The sequence below is a fragment of the Globicephala melas genome, chromosome 5 (genome assembly GCF_963455315.2).
Source record: "Globicephala melas chromosome 5, mGloMel1.2, whole genome shotgun sequence".
Taxonomy (NCBI): Eukaryota; Metazoa; Chordata; class Mammalia; order Artiodactyla; family Delphinidae; genus Globicephala; species Globicephala melas.
Window position 1 is genome coordinate 108,517,970 of NC_083318.1, and position 25,653 is coordinate 108,543,622.

A 25,653-nucleotide genomic window follows, 5' to 3' on the forward strand; every position below is an offset into this window, starting at 1 on the left:
CTAATATGTTGTACTTGATGACCTTGATCAATTTGTATATGAACATTTTCAGGGTTCCTTAAGCATGCTTCTAAAATGTCCATTAAAAAGAAATGAGTTGACTCTTATCACTGTGAGGTATGGTAATACTTGACCTGGAAGCATGTTAAAGTTAGGAGGAAGGATGAAATTTCTTAAAGAACCAGGTTCTAGGTGATATTGAAATGTCTCCTTTCATTTTTCCTGTTTTGGGGCTGGAGGGCAGAGAGGCACATGTTTTTGCTTAAGAACACTTGTCTTGTTGATATCCAATATTCTCTAAATAGGATAATTATTCTAGATAATAAATAAAAGAACAAGTTTGGGATTAAATTCTGGAGCTGCCATTTTTTCCTATGCTCTCTAACAAAGATAATGTTGTTAAAGAGTTTGTTTCCACACCTGGCATATTTTTTAGTCAGCATTTTTTTTTAAAGGCAGCCTTTATGTTGCTACTGCTTTTTCCATATAGGGCCTATCAGATAAGCTGAACACAGTCCTCTTTTTTGCCTGGGCAAAGTCATTTGTGGGTTGATTGAATTAGGTGCATTCACCATGATGATCGTGTCATAATAATTATAACAAAGATTTATTGGACCCTTAACTTGGACCAGATGCTATCCTAAGCACTTCTACATTAATTATGCCATTTATGAGATAGGTGTTCTTACTGTCATTTTTAAAAATGAGGAAACTGAGGCTCTGAGAGGTTACATAACTTACGTTAAATCACACAGCTAGGAAATAGCAGAGCCAATATTAAAACTTATACTTAAAAAAATATATATTTTTTAATTGTGGTAAAATACTGTACTTTAATATACTTTTAAAGTATTTGCACTTTCAATTAAGCAGTGACTGCAGAGATGAAGCCAAGTTTTTGTCTGAAGACATTATATGATTACTTAATTTTTGTGTCTTGAATGAGAAGAAAGTGATATATTCCCTTCTTACTCAGCTTTTTGGAATATACTTCTCATTGTTGCAATAATTATTCATTTAAAGCATTTGTACTATGTTTGCAGTAATGTTTTCTCAAAGTGCAGTTCAGAGATCACTTATATCTGTATCATTCAGGATGGTAGTTGAATGCACAAATACACATCAGAACCCACTGACAGAATCACTAGAATTGGGTCCAGGGATTTTCATTTTTAAACAGTCCACTCAGGTGATTCATATGCATATCAAATTTTATATGTCCATACACATTTAGTGCATGTATGGTGTTAGGTTGAACCGTATGAAATTGCCATTTTTGTAGGCCTAGTGGTTTAATATCGACATTTTCATGGAGTTTAACCTACCATGACATCAATTTTGAAAATATGTATTATTTGCACATTGTAGTGAGGGAGACTGGAAGCAAATACAACAAATTTATAAAGTGATTATCTCTGAATGATGAGATTATAGATAATTTAAAATATTTCTTCTTTACATGCCTAGGTTTTTCATGTCTTCTTTACATACTAGGTCTTAGATTTGACCTTTATAATAAGGCAAAACAAGTTGCCTTACTGATAACGGTTCTAATAAAAATATTAATATAGCTAAACATTTGTACCCAACATCAGTTAGTCTTCTCCTTTGAAATGTAGGTCCATGAGGGCATTCAATTCTGTTTAAGATAAATTGTCCAAATTAAATATTCTGATCCAGGATGTAGCCTCCTTTAGTAGTCCTCCCTACCCCCAACCCCCCTTTTCTTAAGAAAAAGGAAACATGGGAAAGGTATTTTCATGGATTATTTATCCGTACTCACAGCTTGGCCAGATAATTTAACATTGTGGAAATCCTAGCAGTTCTTGACCATTAACCAGCCTCTGCTTGGCCTCTTCTACAAAATTTTTAGTTTTTTTTTCCTTAAGGTCATCATATATTGCTAAGGCTCTCTCTGTGAGGAAGCTTGTCCCTGATGGCTTTAAAACATTACTATGCTGGAGAATATTTTTTCTGGGCCAATGTGACTTTTACATTATTCTGACCTCATCCCTTAATGATGAATGAATGAAGTAATTCTCACTACAGAAACGTGTTTTGTAGAAAAATAGTAGCCTCTAGTTGTCCCATTGCTTTGTCATCATTCATGTATTGAACTATATTTGTGCACATTCATGTTTATATTTATATATTACCATGTAGTAAAGGAAAGGGGCTTTGGAGTTAGGCTGATTTGTCGGAATGAATCAAATTTAGGTGACTGAGTTTTGGTTGTGTGAGGATAATACTAATTATCTGGTAGGATTCTTTTGAAGATTAAGACAGAATGTACATAAAACATCTAGCACAGTGATTGGCATATAGCAGATAACAAATGTTACTTCCTTTTCTAATGCTGACATTTGAGACTGCAAAGATTAAGTGACTTGCCCAAGGTTACCCCTCGGCAAGCAAAGGGGCAGGTAGCAAAAGTCAGATTCACTGACTACTATAATTGCTATCTTAATTCCTATCCTATCCTAATTCCTGTATGTACACATATACATACATTTGGGTGCATACATGAGATTCTCCTACTGATTTAAGGTTTATTCTTCCCTTAGTTGATTAGTGTCTCACTAATTCATATTCTTTTCTATTCAGATATTGATGCTGATAATGGTAAAAGATTGGTAGGGAAGCTCTTTACTTTATGTAAGTTCCTGTTCTAATTAGACTAGTACTGCTTTGAAGTGAAGGATGCTGTACTTAAGGTTGTGTCAGCAGTTTTATTCATGCCTGTTTGTACTTTTCCAGTAGACTGTAAACTGTTTCCCTAGTTACACAATAATAGACAGGCATTGGCAAATTCATTGTTTACTTTTTTAAAAAACATGGCATCTTCCCCCAGTCAAAATAAAATATACCAGTTTACTTATTTTATACTAATGCATTATGTTGATCATACAAGTTTTCCTTTGGAGTAATTTATAAATGAATATGAAATTAATTTGGTTAATATGAAATTAACCCCTTTCTATTTGTTTCTCAGTAAAATTTCTATTCTTTAATATGGTCATTATTTTATTCTTCTATTTATAGATAAAAATACAGCAACAAAGATTATTTTCTTTTCCCAAGCTTGCTACCTTTTAGTATAAAAAAGAAGGAATATCTTCCTATATTTCTGTAACTGAGATTTGTGTACATTATCTGCAGTTATTTACCTCACAATACCATTTGCAGTAATGTTAGAGGATACGCATGCTGTAGATTTTATGGAGGATGTGTTATATGAGTTTGTAGTGGTTGTTATTATGTTCTTTTATGTTTTGAAATTTTAAGAATCAGAACTCATAGGATTTGACATTGTACCATGTCTGGCTTTCATTAAATTTTTGAACTGTTACTCATAATAAAAATTATAATTACATATCCAAATTTGCATGTAGTAAGTGATTAATTTTGAAATCATGTTAACATACAATATTAGAATCAATTGATATATTTGATCAAATCTATGAAGCTTGAGGTACACAATTATTTTAACTATTAGAAAAGGAAAAATGCTGCTTATTTAAACTATGGCATGCCATCAATTTCAGAGAAGCTGAGATATGAAAAAAATGTGCCTTTTAGAATCTATGAAATATTTCAGGTGTGTATTCAGATTTTAGGGCTCTTTTTCGGTGAGGAGCAAATTTTGTGTTGCTAGTTGTTGAGGACCCTACTTAATTCTCTGTATATGTACAACTTCACCAATTCTTTTTGTTCATTTGTTTTGCCTTTAGTATTTATCTAGTGTCTTTCATGTGCAGAGCTGTGTCATGTTTCTGGCCACGTAAGATTTCTTCCTCCTTGGAACTTCTATTACATATCCAGAGCATAACAGAAAACCAAGTTATTGGTAATACAAAGTAGTACTTACTTGTATCTCCAGCTAGGTTTCAGGCTATCTTAGGGCAAGATTGTTGGTTTTTATGTGTCATGTATCTGCTTCATTTCCTATCACATACTTGGTAATTCATTGTAATTTCTTGATTAAACTTTGTTTAAAATGGTAGGAAAGAGAAGTAGCACATACACCTCAAAAGAGTGTCTGTATGATTATGTTTTAATAGTAGTTTGTATCTCTTAATCTCCTATCCCTACTACTATGTATAAAATAAATAACAATGATACATTGTATAGCATAGAGAAATGTAACCATTATTTTATAACAACTTTAAATGGAGTATAATGTATAAAAATATTGAATCACTATGTGATTCAATTATTATAACTATGTTAGTTATAATACTAACATTTTGCAGCCTCCAATAAATTAATGGATGGAGACACCGAATATCAACAGCTGCTAACATCATGAAAGGAAGGACACCAGATGCTAGGTGACTCCTAATGAAATAACTCACCACGCTGTGACAGAGGGACCAAACCAAGCCTAATAAAGCCTCTGGATCCAGCTGCCAGTTTGAATGAGGAAATACAAAGGACGGATAAATGTGTTGAACTGTATCACGTGTATGCAATTAGTCAAATCCAGACTATGAAAAACAGATCAAACAGATAAATTTTAAGAAAGGTATAGAAAATAAATCTGTAGATTGAAATAGACTTAAAAGAAACATCAACCGTTTTTTTTTTTAATGGTCAAGATTGAAAAACAGTATCTAGGGAGACATACTTCAGTGAGAGAATCATAAATAAAAGGAAGTGATTTCTGCAAGAGCAACTTAGAGGAAAGGAGTTACTTAAAGGAAGGGAAGGGGCTATGATTGAGTCAGGGCACTTGGAGGCACTTCTGGGATAGTTGGCAAACTTCTAAGTATTGAGCTGTGTGGTAGTTATAAGAATGTATATCCATGAATATAAAAAAAATCTGATTAGAAAATGGGCAGAAGATCTGAATAGACATTTTTCCAAAGAAGACATACAGATGGCTAACAGACACATAAAAAATGCTCAACATCGTTAATCACCAGAAATGCAAATCAAAACCACAATGAAATATCAGCTCTCATATGTCAGAATGGCCATCATCAAAAGTGTGTGAATAATGAAACGTTGTCAAGGACATATAGAAAAGGGAACCCTAGTACACTGTTGGTGGGAATGTAAACTGGTGCAGCCACTATGGAAATAATATGGAGGTTCCTCAAAAAACTAAAAGTGGAACTACCATATGACCCAGCAATTCCACTCCTGGGTATATATACGAAAAAAACAAAAACACTAATTCGAACAGGTACACGCACCCCAATGTTCATAGCAGCATTATTTGCAACTGCCAAGATATGGAAGCAACCTAAGTGTCTATAAACAGATGAGTGGATAAAGAAGGTGTATATACATATACACAATGGAATATTACTCAGCCATAAAAAGGAATGAAATTCTGCCATTTGCAACATCACAGATGGGCCTAGAGGGTATTATGTTTAGTGAAATAAGACAGAGAAACACAAATACTGTATGTTATCAATTATATGTGGAATCTAAAAAATAAAACGAATGAATATAACAAAACAGAAACAGACTCACAGATGTAGAGAACACACTAGTGGTTACCAGGGGGAAAGAAAAGGGGAAACATAGGTTGATTCCATATCTTAGCTATGGTGAATAATGCTGCAGTGATCATGGGAGTGCAGATATCTCTTCAGTATCCTGTTTCCATTTCCTTTGGATATATACCCAGAAGTGGTTGCTGGATCATATGGTACTTCTATTTCTAACCTTTTGAGGAACATCTGTACTGTTTTCCATAGTGGCTATACAAGTTTGCATTCCCACCAGTAGTGTACAGTAGTTCTCTTTTCTCCACACACTCTCTGTGAATATTTGGTATATTTGGGTTTGGAAGGTAGTTACTCTGACCTTGTAAGTAGTACCCAAATTGAGTTAAGGTTTGAATTAGATGTCTTTAATGACTGCTAATCTCCTTTCTTCTGTGTCATATTTAACTCATGATGAGGTAACCTATTTTAAATATATATTTTTAAATTTTTATTTATTTATTTGGTTGTGCTGGGTCTTAGTTGCAGCACGTGGGCTCCTTAGTTGTGGCCTGTGAGATCTTAGTTGTGGCATGCATGTGGGATCTAGTTCCCTGACCAGGGATTGAAACTGGGCCTCCTGCATTGGGAGCGCGGAGTCTTAACCACTGCGCCCACCAGGAAAGTCCCTGAGGTAACCTATTTTAAAGTGTTTTTAAAATTGGTAACAGAAGGTTGTTTAATAGCTAATGACATATTAAGTACTCACTATGTGTCAGACACATCTTTAAACATTTTACCTGTATTATCTCTCTAATCCTCACAATAATCTTGTGATATAGAGGTGCCATTTTAAATCTCCTTTTGCAGATGAGGTAACTGAGATTTAAAGGTGTTGAGTGATATATCCAAGTTTACATAGCTAGGTAGTGGTAGAACTAGAATCTGTATTGTCATCTACTACTGAACATGGGCTCTTGACCACTGGGATTTATAACCTCAATTTTATGCAGCTGTTTCCCTATCAATTTGGCTTTGACCAAATGGATCCCCAACCCACTGTCCCTGACTCTGATTGGGAGAAAGGTGATGTTTAGGGGTCTGAGAAAGCAGAGTGGGCCCTATCTTAAGGGGCTTTTATATGAAAGAGATAGTTGTAGTGGTGTCATGTTACTGTCACCTGTGCCCATTGTTTTTCTTGGTGCTTCAAGATTTTTATTATGCCATGTTGGAAGACAGGTTGGTCTAATGGAATGAACATAAACCATGGCTCAGACATATCTGAGTTTCAAACATGTTACTAAATCTTACTAACTGTAAATCTTTGGGCAAGTGACCTTAATCCGAGGCTGTTTCCTGTTTTGTAAAATGGAAGTAATGATCTCAGGGTTGTAGATTAAATGAATGTGCTGTACCTAGCATCGTGTTGGTCCCTAGTGGACACTCTGTAAATGTTTGTTGATTACATTAATGCATTGGAAGTATCTTTACTAATTTGAATATAAAAACAGGCTTCTTAACCTATAAGATTCCCTACTAATATTTTGGTTTCTATATCCGGAGGAATCGAATTGCTGCAGTAGAAAAACAAAGGCCTATTTTATGGCTTTCAATTAATTATTATTATTATTATTCTTTTGACTTAACCTTCTACTTTTGTCTAGGGGAGAGGAGTAACTTCAGAATGAAGGAATCCTATCCAGAAACTTGGAAGTTCTAAGAAATATTCCTTCCAACAAATCTGAAAATCAGTAGTTTTGGAGAGCAGCGACCACCGTTATTGTCTTTCCAGTTATTTGAATGGCTGAGTTTAGTGGTAAAATCCTTAGGCCGTCCTCATTGTGATAAGGAATTCAAGTTGTGACCAACCCACAATGCTTCCTCTTAGTTTTAGATTGAGTGTACAACACAGCATTGTTTGTACTGAAATTGAGGGTGTTTGGAAGTTTGAGAGTGTTGTACAACTACTGCCTTGTTAGGTTTGTCCAGAAATACTGTTCTATAACCTGAAAAATTTTAAAAATTTCTTGTCTGAAAAATAACAGATCATTACATAAGCGATCTAGTTTACTGATTTAATCATTATGACAGTGTTGCTTTATTTCTACATATATAGAAAACGTCTTTGTCAGAAGATCATATTTCTTACTATTTAAAAAATAATAGCTCGTAGTCTTTACTAAAAAGAAAGAATAGTTTTGAGTGGATTATAATTGTTTCTTGCTATTAGAATTAGTATTTTACATGTTATTTTCTTAGTGGTGGTGATGGTTTTTACCTTTTTTTTTTTTCTTTTTCAGTTACTGTAGACATTGGTGGGCACTGATGAAACTGGGCTAGAATGAAGTTTATTTTACCTGGTTTCTACTATAATTATATAACTTTTAGAAGTTTTTTTGTCCATATATCTTACAAAGGTCTAACTAGGGTAGATGTTTGTCTCATAAGTTTTAAAAAATAATATCTTTATAGCGATTGCACTCTACTTTTTGGATGCAGCGTTTATGTCTTTGGTCAGCATTGTATCCCCAGTGCCTGGCGCATGTTAGAGTTTAAATCTTTTCTCTTTTTCAGTTCAAATACACATTTTCTGAAGGCACGTTGTGTGCAGTGCAGTCACGCACTATCTTCCCCCAATATGTCCACTCAACCTTCCTGCCAAGAATTTGAAGAGGAAGATGGAGTGGTTGTTTCTGAGAGTCTACATGTGAATAGTGATTTTCTGGCATATTCATCTAAATGAGGTCATTGTTTTGCCTCAGAGAGCAAGAAAAGAAATCTAGGCAGGAGTTACCTGAGTTCTAATTGCACACATACTGACTGACACTTCCTAGGGATCCAGGCATGGGGGGGATCAAGCAATAGCAAATGAGAAAAGGATTCCTAAATTTAAAAAGCAAATAATAAGACGACATTTTTTTCCGCTTGTTGTTTTTCTATAGTTGCCAAGCTAAAATTATGCTCACCAAGATAGGAACCCTATTTAAAAAACAGACTCACTGGTTTTCTATAGACAATACATTTTCTATATTACAGTGGTGTGCTTTTTCTGAAGTGCAAAACCTTGTAAAATGATAGTGAGGCAGAGTAGAGGCCAGAGTTCCAGGATTTGTTCAAGTCAGTAGTTGCTCATTGTGATGGTATTGAGGCTTTCCTTAAAGATGCTGAGTTATTTCTGAAATTAAGCAGATTCTGGCTTTCTTTGGTCCTGTGATCACTGGCTCTTTAGGTAGTGGCTTCAGATGTTGCTTCTTCTAAGTACGGTTGCTTATGTGTCCCTATTGTATTCTTCATTCCAAATTCTGTCTGCTTGCTACAGAATGTTTCACAGTGAACCATGTGTTGCTGACTCTTCATCTATGGGCCCAGAGCAAAGAAGACCTAAGCCTTCTTCAGCATGTAACAGTCTTCAGCACGATGGGAGAGTCAAGGAAGGCAGAGAAGTTTTTGCATTGTCTTCAGTTAATTACACATTTTTCATTGAGGTGCTTTTATGTAAAGTGAAGGTACAGATGAGTTTTGACCAATGTATGCACTTATGTAACCATAACCAACACCTCAATCAATATACAGAGTATTTCTGTCACCCCCACCCCCGCCAAATTTCTCTCATGCTCCATTCCATTCAGTCCACACTTAGGCAACTACTGTTCTGATTACTCTCACTGTAGATTAGTTCTGTGTATTTGCAAACATCATATAAACAGAACCACATAATGTTGCTTTTTTGTGTCTGACTTCTTTCATTCAGTGTACTGTTTTTGCCATCCATGTTGTTGCATGTATCAGAAGTGCATTCTTTTTTATTTCTGTGTACTATTCCATCACATGAATACAATTCAATTAATCCATTCTTCTGTTGATGAATATTTGAGTTGTTTCCAGTTTTGGCTATTCTGAATAAAGCTGCTATAAACCTTCTTGTACCAGCCTTTTTTATGGACATTTCTCTTGGGTAGGTACCTAGGAGTGTATATGCTAGCTCACCGCATAAGTGTGTGTTTGTAAGAAACTGCCAAGTGGTTTTCTACAGTGGTGGTACCATTTTATAGTCCAGTAGCCAAATATGAGAGTTTCAGTTGTTTCCTATTTTCAGCAACATATGGTGGTGTTTGGTCTCTTTTAATTTTAGTAATTCTTGTGGATGAGAAGATCTTCTGCATTGTGGTTTTAATTTGCATCTCTTTGATGGCTGATGTTATTGAGCACCTTTTCATGTGTTTATCAACCCTTTATATCTTCTTTTAGTCAACTGTTTGTCTTTCACCCAATTTTTTGACCTATTTAATGTTTGAATGGTGAATGACTGAATTACTACATGACTGAATTCTGTGATTATTTACCTTACTTACCCAGGTTTCAGCTTTCATATCCAAACCCGACACCCCTCTTGCTCCAAGCCATGATGACAGCACCACTCTACCTAAAAGACTTCTGGAAGGTTGTTTGCTCAGTCATAAGGTTTTTTTCAGTAGACTTCAGTTCAGTAGACTTCTTGAACTACCACAAAGAAATAGAAATATCTGGTAACAACTTAAGATGGACACTTACATTTTTGTTTTAAAAATCTATAATCACTAAGCTTTTTTGTTTACAGTCTATGAGAAAAGTGATTGAATATAAAGGCAAAGCAGTGTGTATTGAAGATGGATAGAGGTGAGACCAGATTGGGTATGTCTTAAGTACTGTGCTTAGGATTTTAGATTTATCCTACAGAATGGTAGTTTTCAGAAGTTCTGCAGAGTCACTCGAGGGTTGCTAATTCTCTCTTCTCCCCTGCTCTCACAAGCTCTCTCTTCACCTTTTTAATATTTTGCTCTCATTTGAGCAAAGGGTTCAACATGTAAAAAGTTTAAAAGCTGCCACTGAGTTGTTGACATTTCCTGTTCTGGCAGCAGTATAGAGGGTAGATGAGAGGGGCAGGAGACAAAAGATAGGGAGATTACTAGGGATGTTATTCAAGTAGTTTGGGCAAGAGGCAGATGGCATGCGCTTATTAAACAGTACTAGAAAAGTGGGACTGGTTGTAGTGGACTTAGGAGAACTTATGATGTGAGTGGGTGACAGAAGTGTGGGGATAGGCAAGGGTAGTTTGTAACAAATGATAGGAACCAGAATGACATCCAGATTTCTCCTTTTACCCCCTTATTTCAGAAAAGTTCCAAGTACAGTGCTAAGAACTTATTTTGCCCCAGAACCATTTGATAAGTTGCCAAAATGATGCACCATCACTCCCAAACACTTGAGTATGCATTTCTTATAAACAAGGACATTCTTCTGCATAATCACAATATAACCATTAAAATCAGGACATTGGCACTGGTATATTAGATTGTTTATTCCTCAGACCCCATTGTTGTTCAAATAATATCTCGTATAAGGACAAGATTCCATTCAAAATCATGAGTTGCATTTATTATCATGTATCCAGAACAGTCCCTTGATCTTTTATTTTCATTCCTTTAACACTTTTGAAGATTACAGGCCAGTCATTTTGAACTGGGACCCTTAATTTGTGTTTCCTCTTGTTTCCTCATTAGGTTAGGCATCATTGACAGGAATATCACAACAGAAGGGATGCTGTGTTACTCCCACTGCTTCCTATTAAGTAAACATAATTTCAGTTTGTCCCATTACTGATTTTCACTTTCAGCCTTTCTCACTCTTACACTGGGAAAACACTTAAAATAATTTTCTGATCTTGAGAAACCTACGTAAAAATTATTTTATCTACAGCTCATGGTATATTCGCTTGATCAGAAGTTGTAGATATAATGATTCATTGATAATTGTCAGTGCTCTTTTGAGTACAGAATGCTTTTTTTTCTCTGTGGACATGTTTATACTGGCAAATTTATGAGCCTCTTCTTTTCGTGTGGTTCCCCCTTCCCACAAAGGATGTCAGCTCCAATACAAGTTAATGGAGCAGATAGAGGAAACGCCAGTTTTTTCTTTTTTTAACTTTACCTTCTTAACCTTGACCACATAGGCCTTACCACAAATTCTTACTATTTGAGATCCAAATGAGATATGGTACGTGCAAGAGCAGTCCCCCTTTCCGCCCCAATATTTAAGACTAAACATTTTAGCCACCTTTTCTTGGGGGAAAATACAACCCCCTGGTAATTAAGCTTAACTTACTTTCCTTGAAATAAATCTCTTTTAGGGAATTCCCTGGTGGTCCAGTGGTTAGGACTGTGTGCTTTCACTGCCAAGAGCCCAGGTTCAGTCCCTGGTCGGGGAACTAAGATCCCACAAGCCACGTGGCTCGGCCAAAAAAAAAAAAAAAAAAGAAAGAAAATCTCTTTTATCATTTCATAAATTTTGCAAACTCATAAGAAACATAATAAATTTCATGTAACTAACTTAAACCAAAATGGGACTCAATTTTTCTTAATGTAGGCTTAGCAGATTTAATTTAAATAAAGGTTATAAATTAATTTTAATTAATGTTATTTACAGCATGAAAATTTATTGACAGTGTCGAATAGTAGAGCAACTGAAATCATAAGCCAAAGCAATATGAATAAAAATATTGCCTAGACACAATTTTATACAAGACTGAAAAAACATTTCCTTATTCAGTGACATGATCAGGCTCAAATATAGACCAAGCAGTTAGAAAATTACTTCTTTTATAGGCTCATATACACATAAAAGTGTTGTTTTTGAATCTTAAAAATTATATTTACCTCCTTACAGTGAATTTACCTTTTTAATGTAAAAATTGTATTTATCTTGTGTGCTTGTTCTTTGCTTTAGAAATACCATTCAGGGTCAAACATGGGATGAGCAAGCACATACAAATTTTTCTTTCAGCTGAAATGAGACCATTTTTTTAGCTTACTCTTGATGTTCATTGAATAAGTAAAAGATTGCTCAAATGTGTGAAAAGTTGGAAACTGTAGCATAATGTTCATTGTTTCCTATGATAGCAGGATATTCTTTTCTTTGCAGAAATCCAAAACTTGTCTGGGCAGATCAATAAAACTCATCTTGAATGTATTAGACTGCAGCTTCTTCCTTTTTTCTCAAGTCAAATTCTCACAATCAGAAGATTCAGAAAAAGAGTACCTGCTCATTGATAACACTTGTTTTTGAAAGGGAAGGAAAATCGTTTCAGTTTGTTCTTCAGCTTCACTAGGTGGTTTCCAGTAAGACTTGAGACTTGCTGATGACTTCTTCACTTGGGCCCGAGCAGCAGTGGAAACATTTTAGGATTTCTTTTTTGTAACACGATGTTTTCTAAAAGCGTATTTTCCTTTTAAATCCAAGAATTTTGTCCCTTGAAGTCAAAAACATTAGAGACTGAAGAGCAAGTGTGAGATCTGCAGCCGTTCTTCATCTTCAAAGTATTCAACAAAATCTCTTCCTCTGTTGTCTTAAAAGGACCCCTTTCAGCTCAAATACCCTGTTGAGAATTTTTCCTCTGCTAAGCCACTGGATTTCTTTATGTAGTAGGAGATGTTCTTTAAATACTCTGGAGTGAAATGACCTTTGTTTAATGAAGTTAACCATTTTGTAGTGTCTTCCAGAACAGTTTTATTTCATCCCGAGTGTTTTTGACACCGGTACGTGAATACCTTCTGTGTCAGTTCAGGTCCCCAGAGAAACAGATGTCAAGACAAGATTTGATGTGCAGGGAGCCCCATCCAGAGTTGGCTATTGGAGCATTCCCACCATGCTCAGGCTTCTGCTGGGAGAAGTCTAGAGGAAGCATGGCCAGGTGTGAATGTTACTGTGGATTCCAAGGTGAGGTAGCTGGGGGCTGTCAGGCAGCTCTGCTCCTCATAGCAGGTTCTGTTGAAGGGATATCTGAGCAGGGCACCACTGTGGCCACCACACCCACGATATCCCATTTGGGCTCTGACGCCATCCTGTCATGTGGATGCCTTTCTTACCCTGCTGACGTTCGACACGCCCACCCAAGTAGAACTTCTCATTCTGCTCTGCCTTTGCCCTGCTGGGTCTCTCTGCTGTATGGATCACTCCTCACCTTGCTCATAGTCAGGCTGTTTCCTCCCACCTTCCCCCACATACTGGGAAGCCCTCCTCCCACTGCTTGGACTGACCCCTCTGCTGGACTGCCACCACCTCCCACACATACACCTAACTTGCCTGGCTCCACTTAATGGCTTTAGGACTGAATTGTTGAGGGGAGGGGATAGTAGAAGGAAGTAGAAGAGGAAGAACCATTTGGGTTTCTTAAATCTGCAACTGACTAGAATATGCTTCCATTCACCGAGGTAGAGAAAATAGGAGGAGGACCTAAGAAGAAACTTGGGGGTGTGTGTGTGTACAGGAATTTGCGTTTTAAAATAACGAATTTGGGGCAACTGTGGGATATCTTGATAAAACTAATAGGCTCAGTGGAGGAGTTTGGCTAGAGAGAATAGAATTGGTTGTCATTAGCTTCTATGTGGTAGTTAAAATCCCAGGTTGCAAAGAAACTGCAGAGAAGGAAGGAGCTGTCAGTGGAGAGCAATAGTGCTGCCTGGTGGACAATACTAAGAAAAGGATTATATCAAGGGAAACTAAGGGATGTGAGAATTGTAAAGAGGGGAGTACTTGTTTAGTAATGTCAAAAGTTTACATTTTTTACAAAAATGGTAAAAGATCCAGTGGGATTTAGCAACCAGTTTAAAATTTAGTTATAATGGAGTAAACCCAGATTGCAGAGGGAGTGGAGGTGAACGGGAGTGAGGAATTAAATTTGGCCAGAAATAGGTATGTTATTTAACTTACATACACATATGTATATGTAAGTTAAATAACATAAAAAGTAGGTATTGACATATGGACTGAAAAATAGTGTTTTTCATCCTTTCTAGTAAAGATGTACATGATTGATGAGGCATGTGGATTTAAAATATTCAGTTCAGAACCATAAAACTTCAAATGAATAATTGCTGGTTGTATGAATACTTGTATGATGTGCCCCGTATTGTTCATTTTGTGTTGATTTTATTAATCTACAGTACTAAGGATCTGTTCAGCTAATTTTGCAGCCTCTGGACGATTTTCACCTTAAGCTGCATAAATGATTTCCCAGTTAGCTGCAGTATGGGAGATGTGAAACTAGAATTACTCCACAAATTATGTGCTTTTGAAGTATTCATCTTTTTAGTCACACATTTTTTATAACGTGCTGAAAATAACAAGAAATTTGATAAAGGGAAAATATCTTTATGACTTAGAGGAAGATAATTTATAAATAAATGTTAACATATTAGATTTATACCCTCTGAGTTTCAAGAGTACTACAAGTGACTTGTTCAGTACAGACTACAACTTAAAAAAATGTGTTCAAAATATCTGGTACTTTTTTGTGACCTGGCTTGTAGCTCTTCTTTGATGAGGAAAGAATTCTCAGCACACGACTGGCTTTAAAAAGATGTAATAATTATTTACTCACTAAATGTTTTGAGGACCGACTGAGCCAAGCATTTTTGTAGGTGCTGAAGATAGTGGTGAAAAAGGTAAGTCTCTTTCCTTATGGAGCTTAAATTCTAGTGGGAAGAGGCGGATAATACATGAAGAAATGAATGGATGGATGGATGGATGGATGGATAGATAGATAGATAGGTAGGCACTCTATATAAACAGACAGTATTGCAGTGCTTTTATACAGTGCTTGGAGCAGAATAAAGCAGGGCAAAGGGGAATAATGTGATGCAAGGGAGTGATTATTTTAAGTAAGATTATTAGGGAAAGTGCATTTCTTAGAGGATGTTTGAAAAGAGTCCTGAAGGAAATAATGGGAAGAACCATGCAGATATATGAGGGAGAGCATTCAGATAGAAAGTGTATCCAGTGCAAAGGCTCTGAGGTAGCAGCGTATTTTCCTCTTCCAGAAAGAACAAGGACAGAAAGAGTGGAGCAAGGTGAAAAAGAGAGAAGAGTGGAATATGAGCTCAGAGTGGTGGGATGTGTGTCGATTATACAGGGCCTAAAATACAACCATTTATAAAAAAAAATGACCTTTATTGTGAGTGAGATGGGAAGCTCTTGGTGGATTTTGAGTAGCAGATACTAAGTATCTAAGTAAGTGATACTAAGTAAGTGATACTTAGTATGTGTTCCAGATACTTACCTTTAATCAGTTTGAACATAGGGATTAATACTAAATTATTAATTTGTCATATAGAGAGTTCATAATACGCAGTACTATTAAGTGGTGCGTCCAGAAGAGGAATCCTGGTGATTAGTGAGGTTCTTTTAGGATTCATTGAAAATCCTAACCTGCTTATAGAAGGTGATTCCCAGCTTTGAGTTATCCTTCTCGATGATCAGTACAATTTGGTTGATTTTCCTACCATCTATATCTTAAAGCTTCTTAACTGACTTTGTAGATCAAGCCTAGTGGCTTCTGAAAATGTTAGTATTGCACAGTCTTTGAAGGCTTTGACAATTTGCTTGTCACCCCGTGTACATTAGTGTAACCAGTATTACTCAGTGTCTACTATGATTTCAAGGTTAATCTTTGCCTGGTAATCTTTGGAGGCTCACAATTCTGGTTCACTCTGAGATAGGCTTTCAGAGCTCACTTTAACATGTATACTATGCCCTCTTTAACTCCTTTAGGCAACCTAAAATAAGCTGTTCAAATGGTTTTGGATAATCAAAGGTCTTTTGAGAAGCGACGTTCATAAGAAACTATTTAAAAAGTTTGTGAGAAACTTAAAAAAAAAAAGGCACTGAAATTAGGTCTGAAGTGCTGCAAATGTAACCAGGTATAATGACTAAAAGTTACCCTGTATTTTCTAGGACTTGGGGAAAGTCACATAGTAGTTCTCTTTTATCTCAATAACCTTATTATTGAATTTTTTTGAAGAGCAATTTATTATAATACTTATAATACTTCTCCTTCATCCTGGAATGGAGATGCCTGTAGGTGTCTCTTCCTTTAGGTACCCTTAGGTTTGGGCCTCTCTGGACTTTCACACTGCCAGGAGAAGCCTGTTCTCCCCACTTACCTAAGGAAAAGTGGTGCCCCTTTTCCCTTTTCTTTCTCCAGCCGTTACTTTATACAAAGTCCAGCTTTATTTAATATGGGATTTGCCTACTCACTAAAATTCATTTGTAACACCAAAAATCAGTACTTGTGGTACTTTCACAGTCATTTGTGGATGTTCGCATGCACAGGGTGGCAAAAAATTTGAGTCACCTGACATGGACTTTCCCGTCTGAACCAGGTGACACTCTGCTTTCTTGTTTCAGCTCTCATATTCTACACAAGTGTCCTTTTCATCGTCTGTTTACTGAAACATTTTTCACTAAAAGCTTTTTGTGTTTATTGTTTGTGGTTTTGCTGTTCAAAATGATTCCCAAGCAGTTTTGAGGTACTGCCTAGTGTTGTGATGGAAAACATACATGTTAGATAAGCTTCTTTCAGGCATGAATTTATAGTACTGTTGACCATGAGTTCAATGTTAATCAACTATATATTAAATAACATGTCTTTAAATAGAAATACACATATAAAAAGATTATGTATTGATCAGTTGGCAAAAACGTGACTAGCGGCTTGCAGGAACTCAACCGTGTATTTCCCTTAGGAACACTCGTTTGGTATTTGTGGCAACTTTATAGAACACAATTACTGTGAATAATGAGAGTCGACTGGGACTTCCCTGGTGGCGCAGTGGTTAAGAATCTGCTTGCCAGTGCGGGGGACACGAGTTCGAGCCCTGGTCTGGGAAGATCGCACATGCCGTGGAGCAACTAAGCCTGTGCACCACAACTACTGAGCCTACACTCTAGAGCCCGTGAGCCACAACTACTGAGCCTGCATGCCTCAACTATTGAAGCCCGTGCGCCTAGAGCACGTGCTCCGCAACAAGAGAAGCCACCGCAATGAGAAGCCTGTGCACCGCAAGGAAGAGTGACCCCCACTCGCTGCAACTAGAGAAAGCCCGCACACAGCAACGAAGACCCAATGCAGCCAAAAATAAATACGTAAATTAAAAAAAATAATGAAAACGAACTATGTTTAATTAAGGGTAGTGATTTATAGAGACTTTAGGTATAAACATTTCATCATTCCCTCTCACTGAAACCATCGTTTTAGATTTGTTTAAATACATGCATAAAGAGTTGTAATGTAAAATTTAATTTTGCTATGGGTTCAGGTTAAAAGTCACTGATTAACTTGTAAAGAAACATTTCTAAACATTATCTTCTACAAAATTAATATGTGCCTGAGGCATATTGAGTGCTCAGTGAGTATTTATTTTAGAGTAATAATTTTTGAGCATTGTAGGATTCTGGTTTTGGAGAAGAAGGCAATATCAGTGTTAGAATAATATTCTTTTAAGACTTTATCATATGTAGTTATGTAGACTGAGGCACATGAAAGAAAGCTCAGTTGAATGTCAATTTCTGGTCCCTGCTTTGCTCTAAGCTAGCTAATCTTGAGAAATACGTACTCTCTTTGAGCCCAATTGCTTTGTCTGTGAAGTGAGGAACATTTTCAATTTGTTCAGTTTCATTTTCTTTTGTCAGTATTATTCCTGACCTTAAATCATTTCCATTCTCATCAAGGAAATCATACAATTTAATGTCAAAATACATTAGCTGTCACATTTTGTTTTACTGACTTCAACTTCAGTCTCACTGATTATTGATAAAAATGTAAGTTATGTATATGATATATCTGACATTATATACTGGTAAGAAGAAATAAAAGAACATCCTTAAATTTTACATAATTTTTTTTTTTAGGATATAGGATTCTGTTTGTTGATGTTTGTGTTTCATATGATACAGTGTCCTAAATCATACAAAAAGTTTTCTCTAAAAACAGTTTAAAATTAGAATTATAAAAAGCAAAAATGTGCTTTTATTAATACCTCATTTATTAATATTTCCTGTATGGCAGAAGTTTTAGATTATGGGTGCTTAGTTTTTTTTTTGTGGGACTTTATAAACTAATTGTTTTTTTTTTTGGAAAAATTGCTTTATGAAGCCTTAAGAAGCACTGAGTATAATTAGACTGTAGTCCAGAGTTAGATACAATTTAATAATAGTTCAATTCCAAAATAAAAGTTATTGTAGGTGAGACCATGAAATTTCCTAACACGTGATTTTAATAGTTTGCCCTAAATTTTCTAAAACGACTCAGAGGAACCAATATTTACAGTAGATGGCATATTTATGAAAAATCTGACATCACCTATTTCATATATATATATATATAAAACCTAAGATTATACGACCTAGGAAATAGATGTTGTATATCTCAACAGCAATACTAGAATGCAGAGTTTGAGACTGGGATTTATAACGTGAGATTTGGAAAAGGAGCAGACATCTTGTTTTCAAAACCTGAAGTTTTTCTCAAGACCGAAGTCAACATTGTAACTGCCACAGAACAGGAAAAGGGAAGCTTTTCTCGCTTTACTTGTTCATCTGCATCAGAAAGTCCAGTATCCCTGAGATAGGAACCACTGCAATAAGAAGGGAGTGAATAGGTTCTCCTAAAGGAAGATTGTTACTTCATTATGCCTCTGCCCTGGTCACCAGGAGTGAACTTTGCATTTCCCAACCTAATGCTTGGCAGCACCGAGACGTTTCAGTAATGGTTCATCATAAACCCAGCATTCTCCATCTTCATGAAATAACCTGTCTCCCGTTGAATTTCCTTTTGTTTCCTTTCTCGGGCTTCTGCTCTTTGTCTTTCTTCAAGTCTGTGCTTGGCTTCAGTTGCTGCATCAGTGTCTCTGATTTTTAAGTTGAAAGTGACATCCTTCCAAAGGCAGTGGGTTTCACACTCATTCTGATCTTCCAACTTCCTCACTTTCTTCTTGATTATAGGCAACTTCTTGGTATCTATAAAAACTACATTTTCCCCTGTTGAGTATTTTGCATACATTATACCATTCCATTCCCCATCAATTGAGCAGAAAGATTTCGTGTCATTTGGAGAAAAAATCTCAGCAGTAGTTCTGTGCTTCTTGCCCCCATAGAAAGGTTTAGTGTGGAAGACGATATTGGTACTATAGCCAGTTTTGGAACAATTAATATTGCATTCTCCGCCTAGTTCCACGCAGGGCACTGTGTGGAGAGACCTTCCACGACCATTGCGGAATGTGAGAATGTAATGTTCATCATAAGGTACTATTTTACAGCCTGAACCATTCGGCCTGTGGCATCCTTCTGGTCACTAATACTCACAAACAGGTCCGGATGTGCAAAAAAGTCTGCATACATTTCTAAAAGAGATCTTCTTTCAAGAATAAATGTTGGAAGAACTACCTTAGTAAGATCCATTCCAAGCCTAACCTGTGACAACAGATGCATGATAACACTCTTGTGCTCTTCCACTGACCCTGCCTCCCCTTCATCATCTCTCTCATCATGTGAATCGAAAAGTTCAGCATCACTTGTCCCATTGGACATGGAAGAATTAAGTGATTCCGTGGTATCTGGGTACTTTAGACTATTCCCTAAGCTGCTGTGTGTCAAGACTGAGGCAGATCCAGAGGAATCTATTAAGTGCTGTGGGGATGAGCCACTCTGTTGGAATTCATCCACATCATAGAATTCATCTTCACATCTAGAATAAGAGAACTCTGGGACTGTGTTTGGAGACAAGTTGACATGGCTTGGAGAAGTTAGACTGCTTCTAGGTGGTGAGTGCCCACTGCCTGTACTATTTGGTGTTGGAGTCTGATGATGTCCCAAGGTAGCTAATACGGGTCCAACTGGTAGAGAAGATGGATGCTGCTCTGACTTACACAACTGAGCAGGTTCTGGAGGTAAGACAGTCTGGGAAGGCATTGTGTTGATCACACGTTCCAAGGGACTAGGTTGATATATTGCATCTACAGGATTAATAGTACTTTTCGCTATCTGCAGCAACACAATGCAGTGTTTGATTGATTCTACCATGCTATTTGTTGTCTCTTTGAGAGTTGCAGTTTTCTTTCTCTGTTCATCATCTTTGCAGTTTTGAAGTTTGTCATCAAAAAGCTTTAACTGTTCTATCAAGATTTGTAGGTAAGCATCAGCCTCTGTTTCTTATCAAAGTTTTGGACACTAGGAACAAATCCTGAATCAAACCCCCAGGGGGCGGCGGGAAGGAGGCGGGGAGAGAACGATATCCATATTCGTGCCCGATATTCGTGCCCGCGGCCCCGGCAAGAAGCAGGGTCCCTGGGGACTCAGGAGTGGGAGCCGGCCCCTCCCTCTCCCAGGCCCTCCGGGTCTAATTAGCAAGTAGCCATCAAGAAAGCCATTCGCCAAGGCCCCTGCCTTCTGTGCCTCCAGGGGAGAGAGCCGAGGGCCGCTTCCGAGCACCCACTCTTCTCCACCGTCTGCCGGATCACCGGGCTGCTGCGCAGTCGGTCTGGTCCGGTTCAGCCGGTCCCCCGGTACAGCCCTTCGCCCCCTGTGTAAACTAATTTTTGAATGTTTTTTTCCCCCTTAAAAGTGTTTAATAGTTGATTCTGATTTCCTATTAATTATTGGATAAATATTATTTTAATTAAGTCATTAGCTTATTTAATAGATTATTATTAGGAAGAACACATTTTCTAAAAATACTGTTTTTTAAATTAATACCAACAGAAAATGAAAATTTCCTCTTAGTTTCTATATATTTATTACTATTTTCCACTCCCAGAATGAGTCAGAGAAGTCTAATTTTTATGTAAGTCTATCAGTTAGATATTTTCAGCTTCTTCAAATATTCTGGAATTCCTGTAATTTGACTTTCAGTTGTGTCATTGAATATTTTTTATTGGCTGTGCTTTAAATCTGATTCTTCTACTTGGATTTTCCATTATTGACCAGGTCTATCTTTAAGAGTCTGTATTATTTTGAAAGCTGTTTACGTGCTACACTGTAAATATGAGTCAGTTTATTGGCTTAAGACATTTCTTCTCTGTTCCCCTCAATATTACACTAAAGTTATACAATGACAGTGATTTGTATTTTTATTATTCATAATTGGTAACAGAAGTGTTCTTCAGTGACCAGGTACTGTTTTTGAAATGCCAGTTACAAACTTTCTATTTGTTGATAGGCTGGCTGCTTACCAACAGTCTCCTCCCTTTACGCACATTCTTTATGCTTTGTTTTATGATCTTGGTTCTCTCATTTTTTTACTTTGTAAGTTGCTCTTAATATGTCATTTAACCTGTTTCAGTCTTGTAAAAATATGCCTGTTAGGTTGGGTACACAAAGGGCAATTTTCTCGGGGCCTGCATTATCCCAGGCAGTGTCCCTGATTTCATGCCATTCTGTGAATAAACATCCAAGTGAAAAACGTTCTCGTTAGTGTTACGAGAGCTAGACTTTAGATACAGTTACTAAAGCAAGATTTTGATTCTAGCCTTGAAGAAATCCTGTGTATAGCAGGTTTACTTTTATATACACAGGGGTTGTGTGTGTGTGTGTGTGTGTGTTTGTGTGTATTTTTTCATTTGTGTAGGTCACTGTGTTTCAGTATGTTATTTTTAACCTGATTTCCTGTGATATTTTCATAGTTTGTCTTTGACATATACTAGCCAGCAAGATTTTGATGACCTTTATTTTCTGTAGTTTATCTTCTGAAAACAATGGAGATATATATTCCTTTTTCTAAGGAACCCTACCTGCTACCTCAAAGATAAAGTTTGTATTGTGCTTGCCTGAGTTGTAAATAAGAACCACTTGACTTTTACTTTTATTTTTTTTCTTCAAAAGCATAATAACATTTTATTTTTAATTTTTATTTTACACTGGAGTATAGTTGATGAACAATGTTGTGTTAGTTTCAGGTGTACAGCAGAGTGATTCAGTTATACATGTATCTATTCTTTTTCAAATTCTTTTCCCATTTAGATTTTTACAGAATATTTGGCAGAGTTCTCTGTGCTGTACAGTAGGTTCTTGTTGGTTATCTATTAGAACTACTTGACTTTTAAAAGCCGCATTTAATATATATTACATCATAGTTTATTGATTACATTTGATCATCAAAATCTCTTGCGCGAAAGAAGGTTCCCTTCCTCTTTCTCTAGAGGGCTATTTCATGTCTTTCTCTTCAAATTTGTAACATCACTCTCAGCTGATAACCTTACTTCTTCCTATTTTACAAAGAAAAGGAAAAAATAATTGAAGGAATGAGCAGGGAACTTCCAAAGACTCTGACCACTATAAAAATCTACCTGCTTCCAACTGTTCCCACATTGAGAAATATGCTAAAAAGAAGTAAAGTATTTATGTAATACTATACTGCTTTTCCATCTATGACCGTAAATGTAGTATCCCCTTTTCTAACTATCCCCTTTTCTAACGTTTGAATGCTTTCTCATCACCCCCTTTTTAATTACTTAAGGATATCACTTCACTATTTCTTCTCTCTCTTAATTACATTATTGACTTTTTTGTTTTGTGCTGGATCATTCTTGTCAGTGTACAGATATGCTGCTAGTTCGCTAGTCTTAATCAAGAATCTTCTCTTGACCCCATTTTCCCTACCAATTACTACTCCCTTTCTTTTGTTCCCTTTTGCATCAAACTGCAAACTCTTCCATATCCACCATCTCTATTCTCTTTTCCCAGTCTCTTAAATCTACTTTTATCAGACTTCAACTAACGAAAACTCCTCCTATTACTAGTGACTTCCATGTTACTGAATCCAGTGGTCAGTTCTCTGTCTCCATCCTACTTGATCTCTTGGCGGTAGTTGTCATCATTTACTTTCTCCTGCTGGATATGCTTTCTTAACTTGGCTTTACGGGTAACTCTGGTTCTTGGTTTTCCTACTTAGTCACCTTTGCTGGCTACTTCTTTTCTTTTAGAATGTTGGAGGGTCTCAGGGGTCCATCTTTAGAACTCTTCTCTTTCTACATTTATACTTCTAGAGTAAGTAGAATTTAAGAATTCCCCCCCACACACTGTAGCTTATTTCTTAGAAATTGTTGATTATAGAAGAGAAAATAAAATACTGTTATTTAAAAACTATCTTTTGGACTTTCTTGACCCCATCTTAAAGTTTGCCATGAGAACTGTGGACCTTTGGGGGAGTGACCATCTAGTGGCAAGGGTTGGAGAGGTGGATAAGGCTGTTTTATTTAAAGATCATTGTGATATAATGTAGTAAGTCTTAGGGCATGATAGAAAATGGATATTGTATTTCCTTATCTCATAAACCTTAAAGGTATTTTTAAAAGGAATTTTATATAAACTTGTGTAATGTGTTGGCATTATTTTCTGTAACCTCAAGCATGTCCATATAGATATCTGCAAAGGATGAAATTTAAAATGGAACGTTATGAAAAGATAATATATCAGATCAAATTTTAGAGCCACGGTTAAAAACATAAAAGTAAACATGCTTGATGCATAAAATTTGAGAAATACGGTAAAAAAATGAATTAAAACACCTATCATACCACTGCCTAAATGCAGTTTATATTTTGAAATATTTCTTCAATCTAGTCTTGTGCAGTTTAAAAATCATTCTGTGATCATATAATGTCCATCATTTTGTGAAAACGTCCATGTTTTCACAATTTTTTTTTAATGAACATTATGTTTAGGGATTGTACTAAATATATCCCATCTCAAGGGTTCATTTGTCTTGAACATTTGGGTTTTGATTATTTTAATTTACATTTACATTTATTTTTATTTTTTGTTTTTGTGGATAAAGCTGCAGTGAGCATCCTCTGCATCATTTTTTTTTTCTGTTTTAGGATTACTTCCTTAGGATAGATTGCCAGAAGTGGAGTGACTGGGTCAGAGGGTATGAACTTACGAATGGTTTTTCTTTTCTTTTTTTGAAATAAATTTTTTTATTTATTTGATGTCTAATTGATTTATATTCATTATGAAAAATGAAAATCATAGTGATTATATTTGGTAACTGTCAGAAAACTGTGTCTAAAGGCAAGGTTCTGTGATCCGAAAAGTTTGGGAAATTCCTAAAGTTAAAAAAAAAAGCCTTTTAATCTTGGTTTATCTCAGCATTTCCTGAACTTAACTGAGCATTGAATAGGTTTTTCTGTGATACACTTCTTAACATTTTGTGGAAGTTTGACAAAGGGTATAGTTTATGAGCTACTGATCTAAAATTTTAAAATGTTTTATTGGTTAGATTATGTTTTATTGGTCAAAGCAACTAAACTATAAACCTTTGTTCTAAAATTATTTTTAAAAGATTAAAATAAAGCTGTTTACTATATGATTTTTGTGTATGTCTTTATAAAGTCTCATACTTTTATAATTTAAACTTTCTATACTGACTCCAAAAGAACATCTTAATGTCTCCATGGCATCAAATACTTTTTACAGTCTTTAATGAAATTTGGAATATAGACATATAACATAAAAGTAGAAGATAATGTAGATTGTACAAACCTTTTTTCCCTCCCCCCATTTTTCTCTACAGAATGTGAAAACCTTTGCATCTTCTGATAGTCTAGCCAAGGTCCAAGAAGTAGCAAGCTGGCTTTTGGAAATGAATCAGGAACTGCTCTCTGTGGGCAGCAAAAGACGACGAACTGGAGGCTCTCTGAGAGGTAACCCTTCCTCAAGCCAGGCAGATGAGGAGCAGATGAATCGCGTGGTGGAGGAGGAACAGCAGCAGCAGCTAAGACAACAAGAGGAGGAGCACACTGCAAGGAATGGTGAAGTCGTTGGAGCAGAACCTAGACCTGGAGACCAAAGTGATTCCCAGCAAGGACAATTGGAAGAAAACAATAACCGGTTTATTTCAGTAGATGAGGACTCCTCGGGAAACCAAGAGGAACAAGAGGAAGACGAGGAACATGCTGGTGAACAAGATGAGGAGGATGAAGAGGAAGAGGAAATGGACCAGGAGAGTGATGATTTTGATCAGTCTGATGACAGCAGCAGGGAAGATGAACATACACATAGTAACAGTGTCACAAACTCTAGTAGTATCGTGGACCTGCCTATTCACCAACTCTCCTCCCCGTTCTATACAAAGACAACAAAAGTAAGTACATTTAGTCTGCTCTTCACCTGAGAAATTTTACATATCCGTATTAATTGTAACGAAACTTTCCTCACAGTCTTTGTAGTATTGCAAAATTAATCTTCAGATGTGTAGTAATAAAATGAACTAATTTTTGTTTTACAGAAGGTATTAGAAAGTATTAGAAATAGAAATACTGATAATGGGACAATGTTATTACACATGGAGAGAGGGTATTTGATCCTATTACTATGAAAAATCATTAATATCAAATTTCATTATCAG

The 25,653-nt window shown here is 36.2% G+C and overlaps 1 protein-coding gene and 1 pseudogene across 2 annotated transcripts in view; one reads left to right on the forward strand and one right to left on the reverse strand.

The window, feature by feature from the left end:
- FBXW7 (F-box and WD repeat domain containing 7) overlaps positions 1-25,653 on the forward strand; it is a 206,897-nt gene that overhangs the window by 89,828 nt on the left and 91,416 nt on the right. Inside the window, exons 3-4 of one of the 2 annotated variants that reach the window (XM_030878231.2) lie at positions 24,125-24,174; positions 24,820-25,389. In XM_030878231.2, the coding sequence (XP_030734091.1) occupies positions 24,889-25,389 (501 nt within the window). In that variant the 5' untranslated portion in view covers positions 24,125-24,174; positions 24,820-24,888. The remainder of the gene's footprint in view (positions 1-24,124; positions 24,175-24,819; positions 25,390-25,653) is intronic. The other variant, XM_030878234.2, reaches the window with a different exon arrangement.
- LOC132597319 (oxysterol-binding protein-related protein 9-like) lies at positions 18,986-20,677 on the reverse strand (annotated as a pseudogene).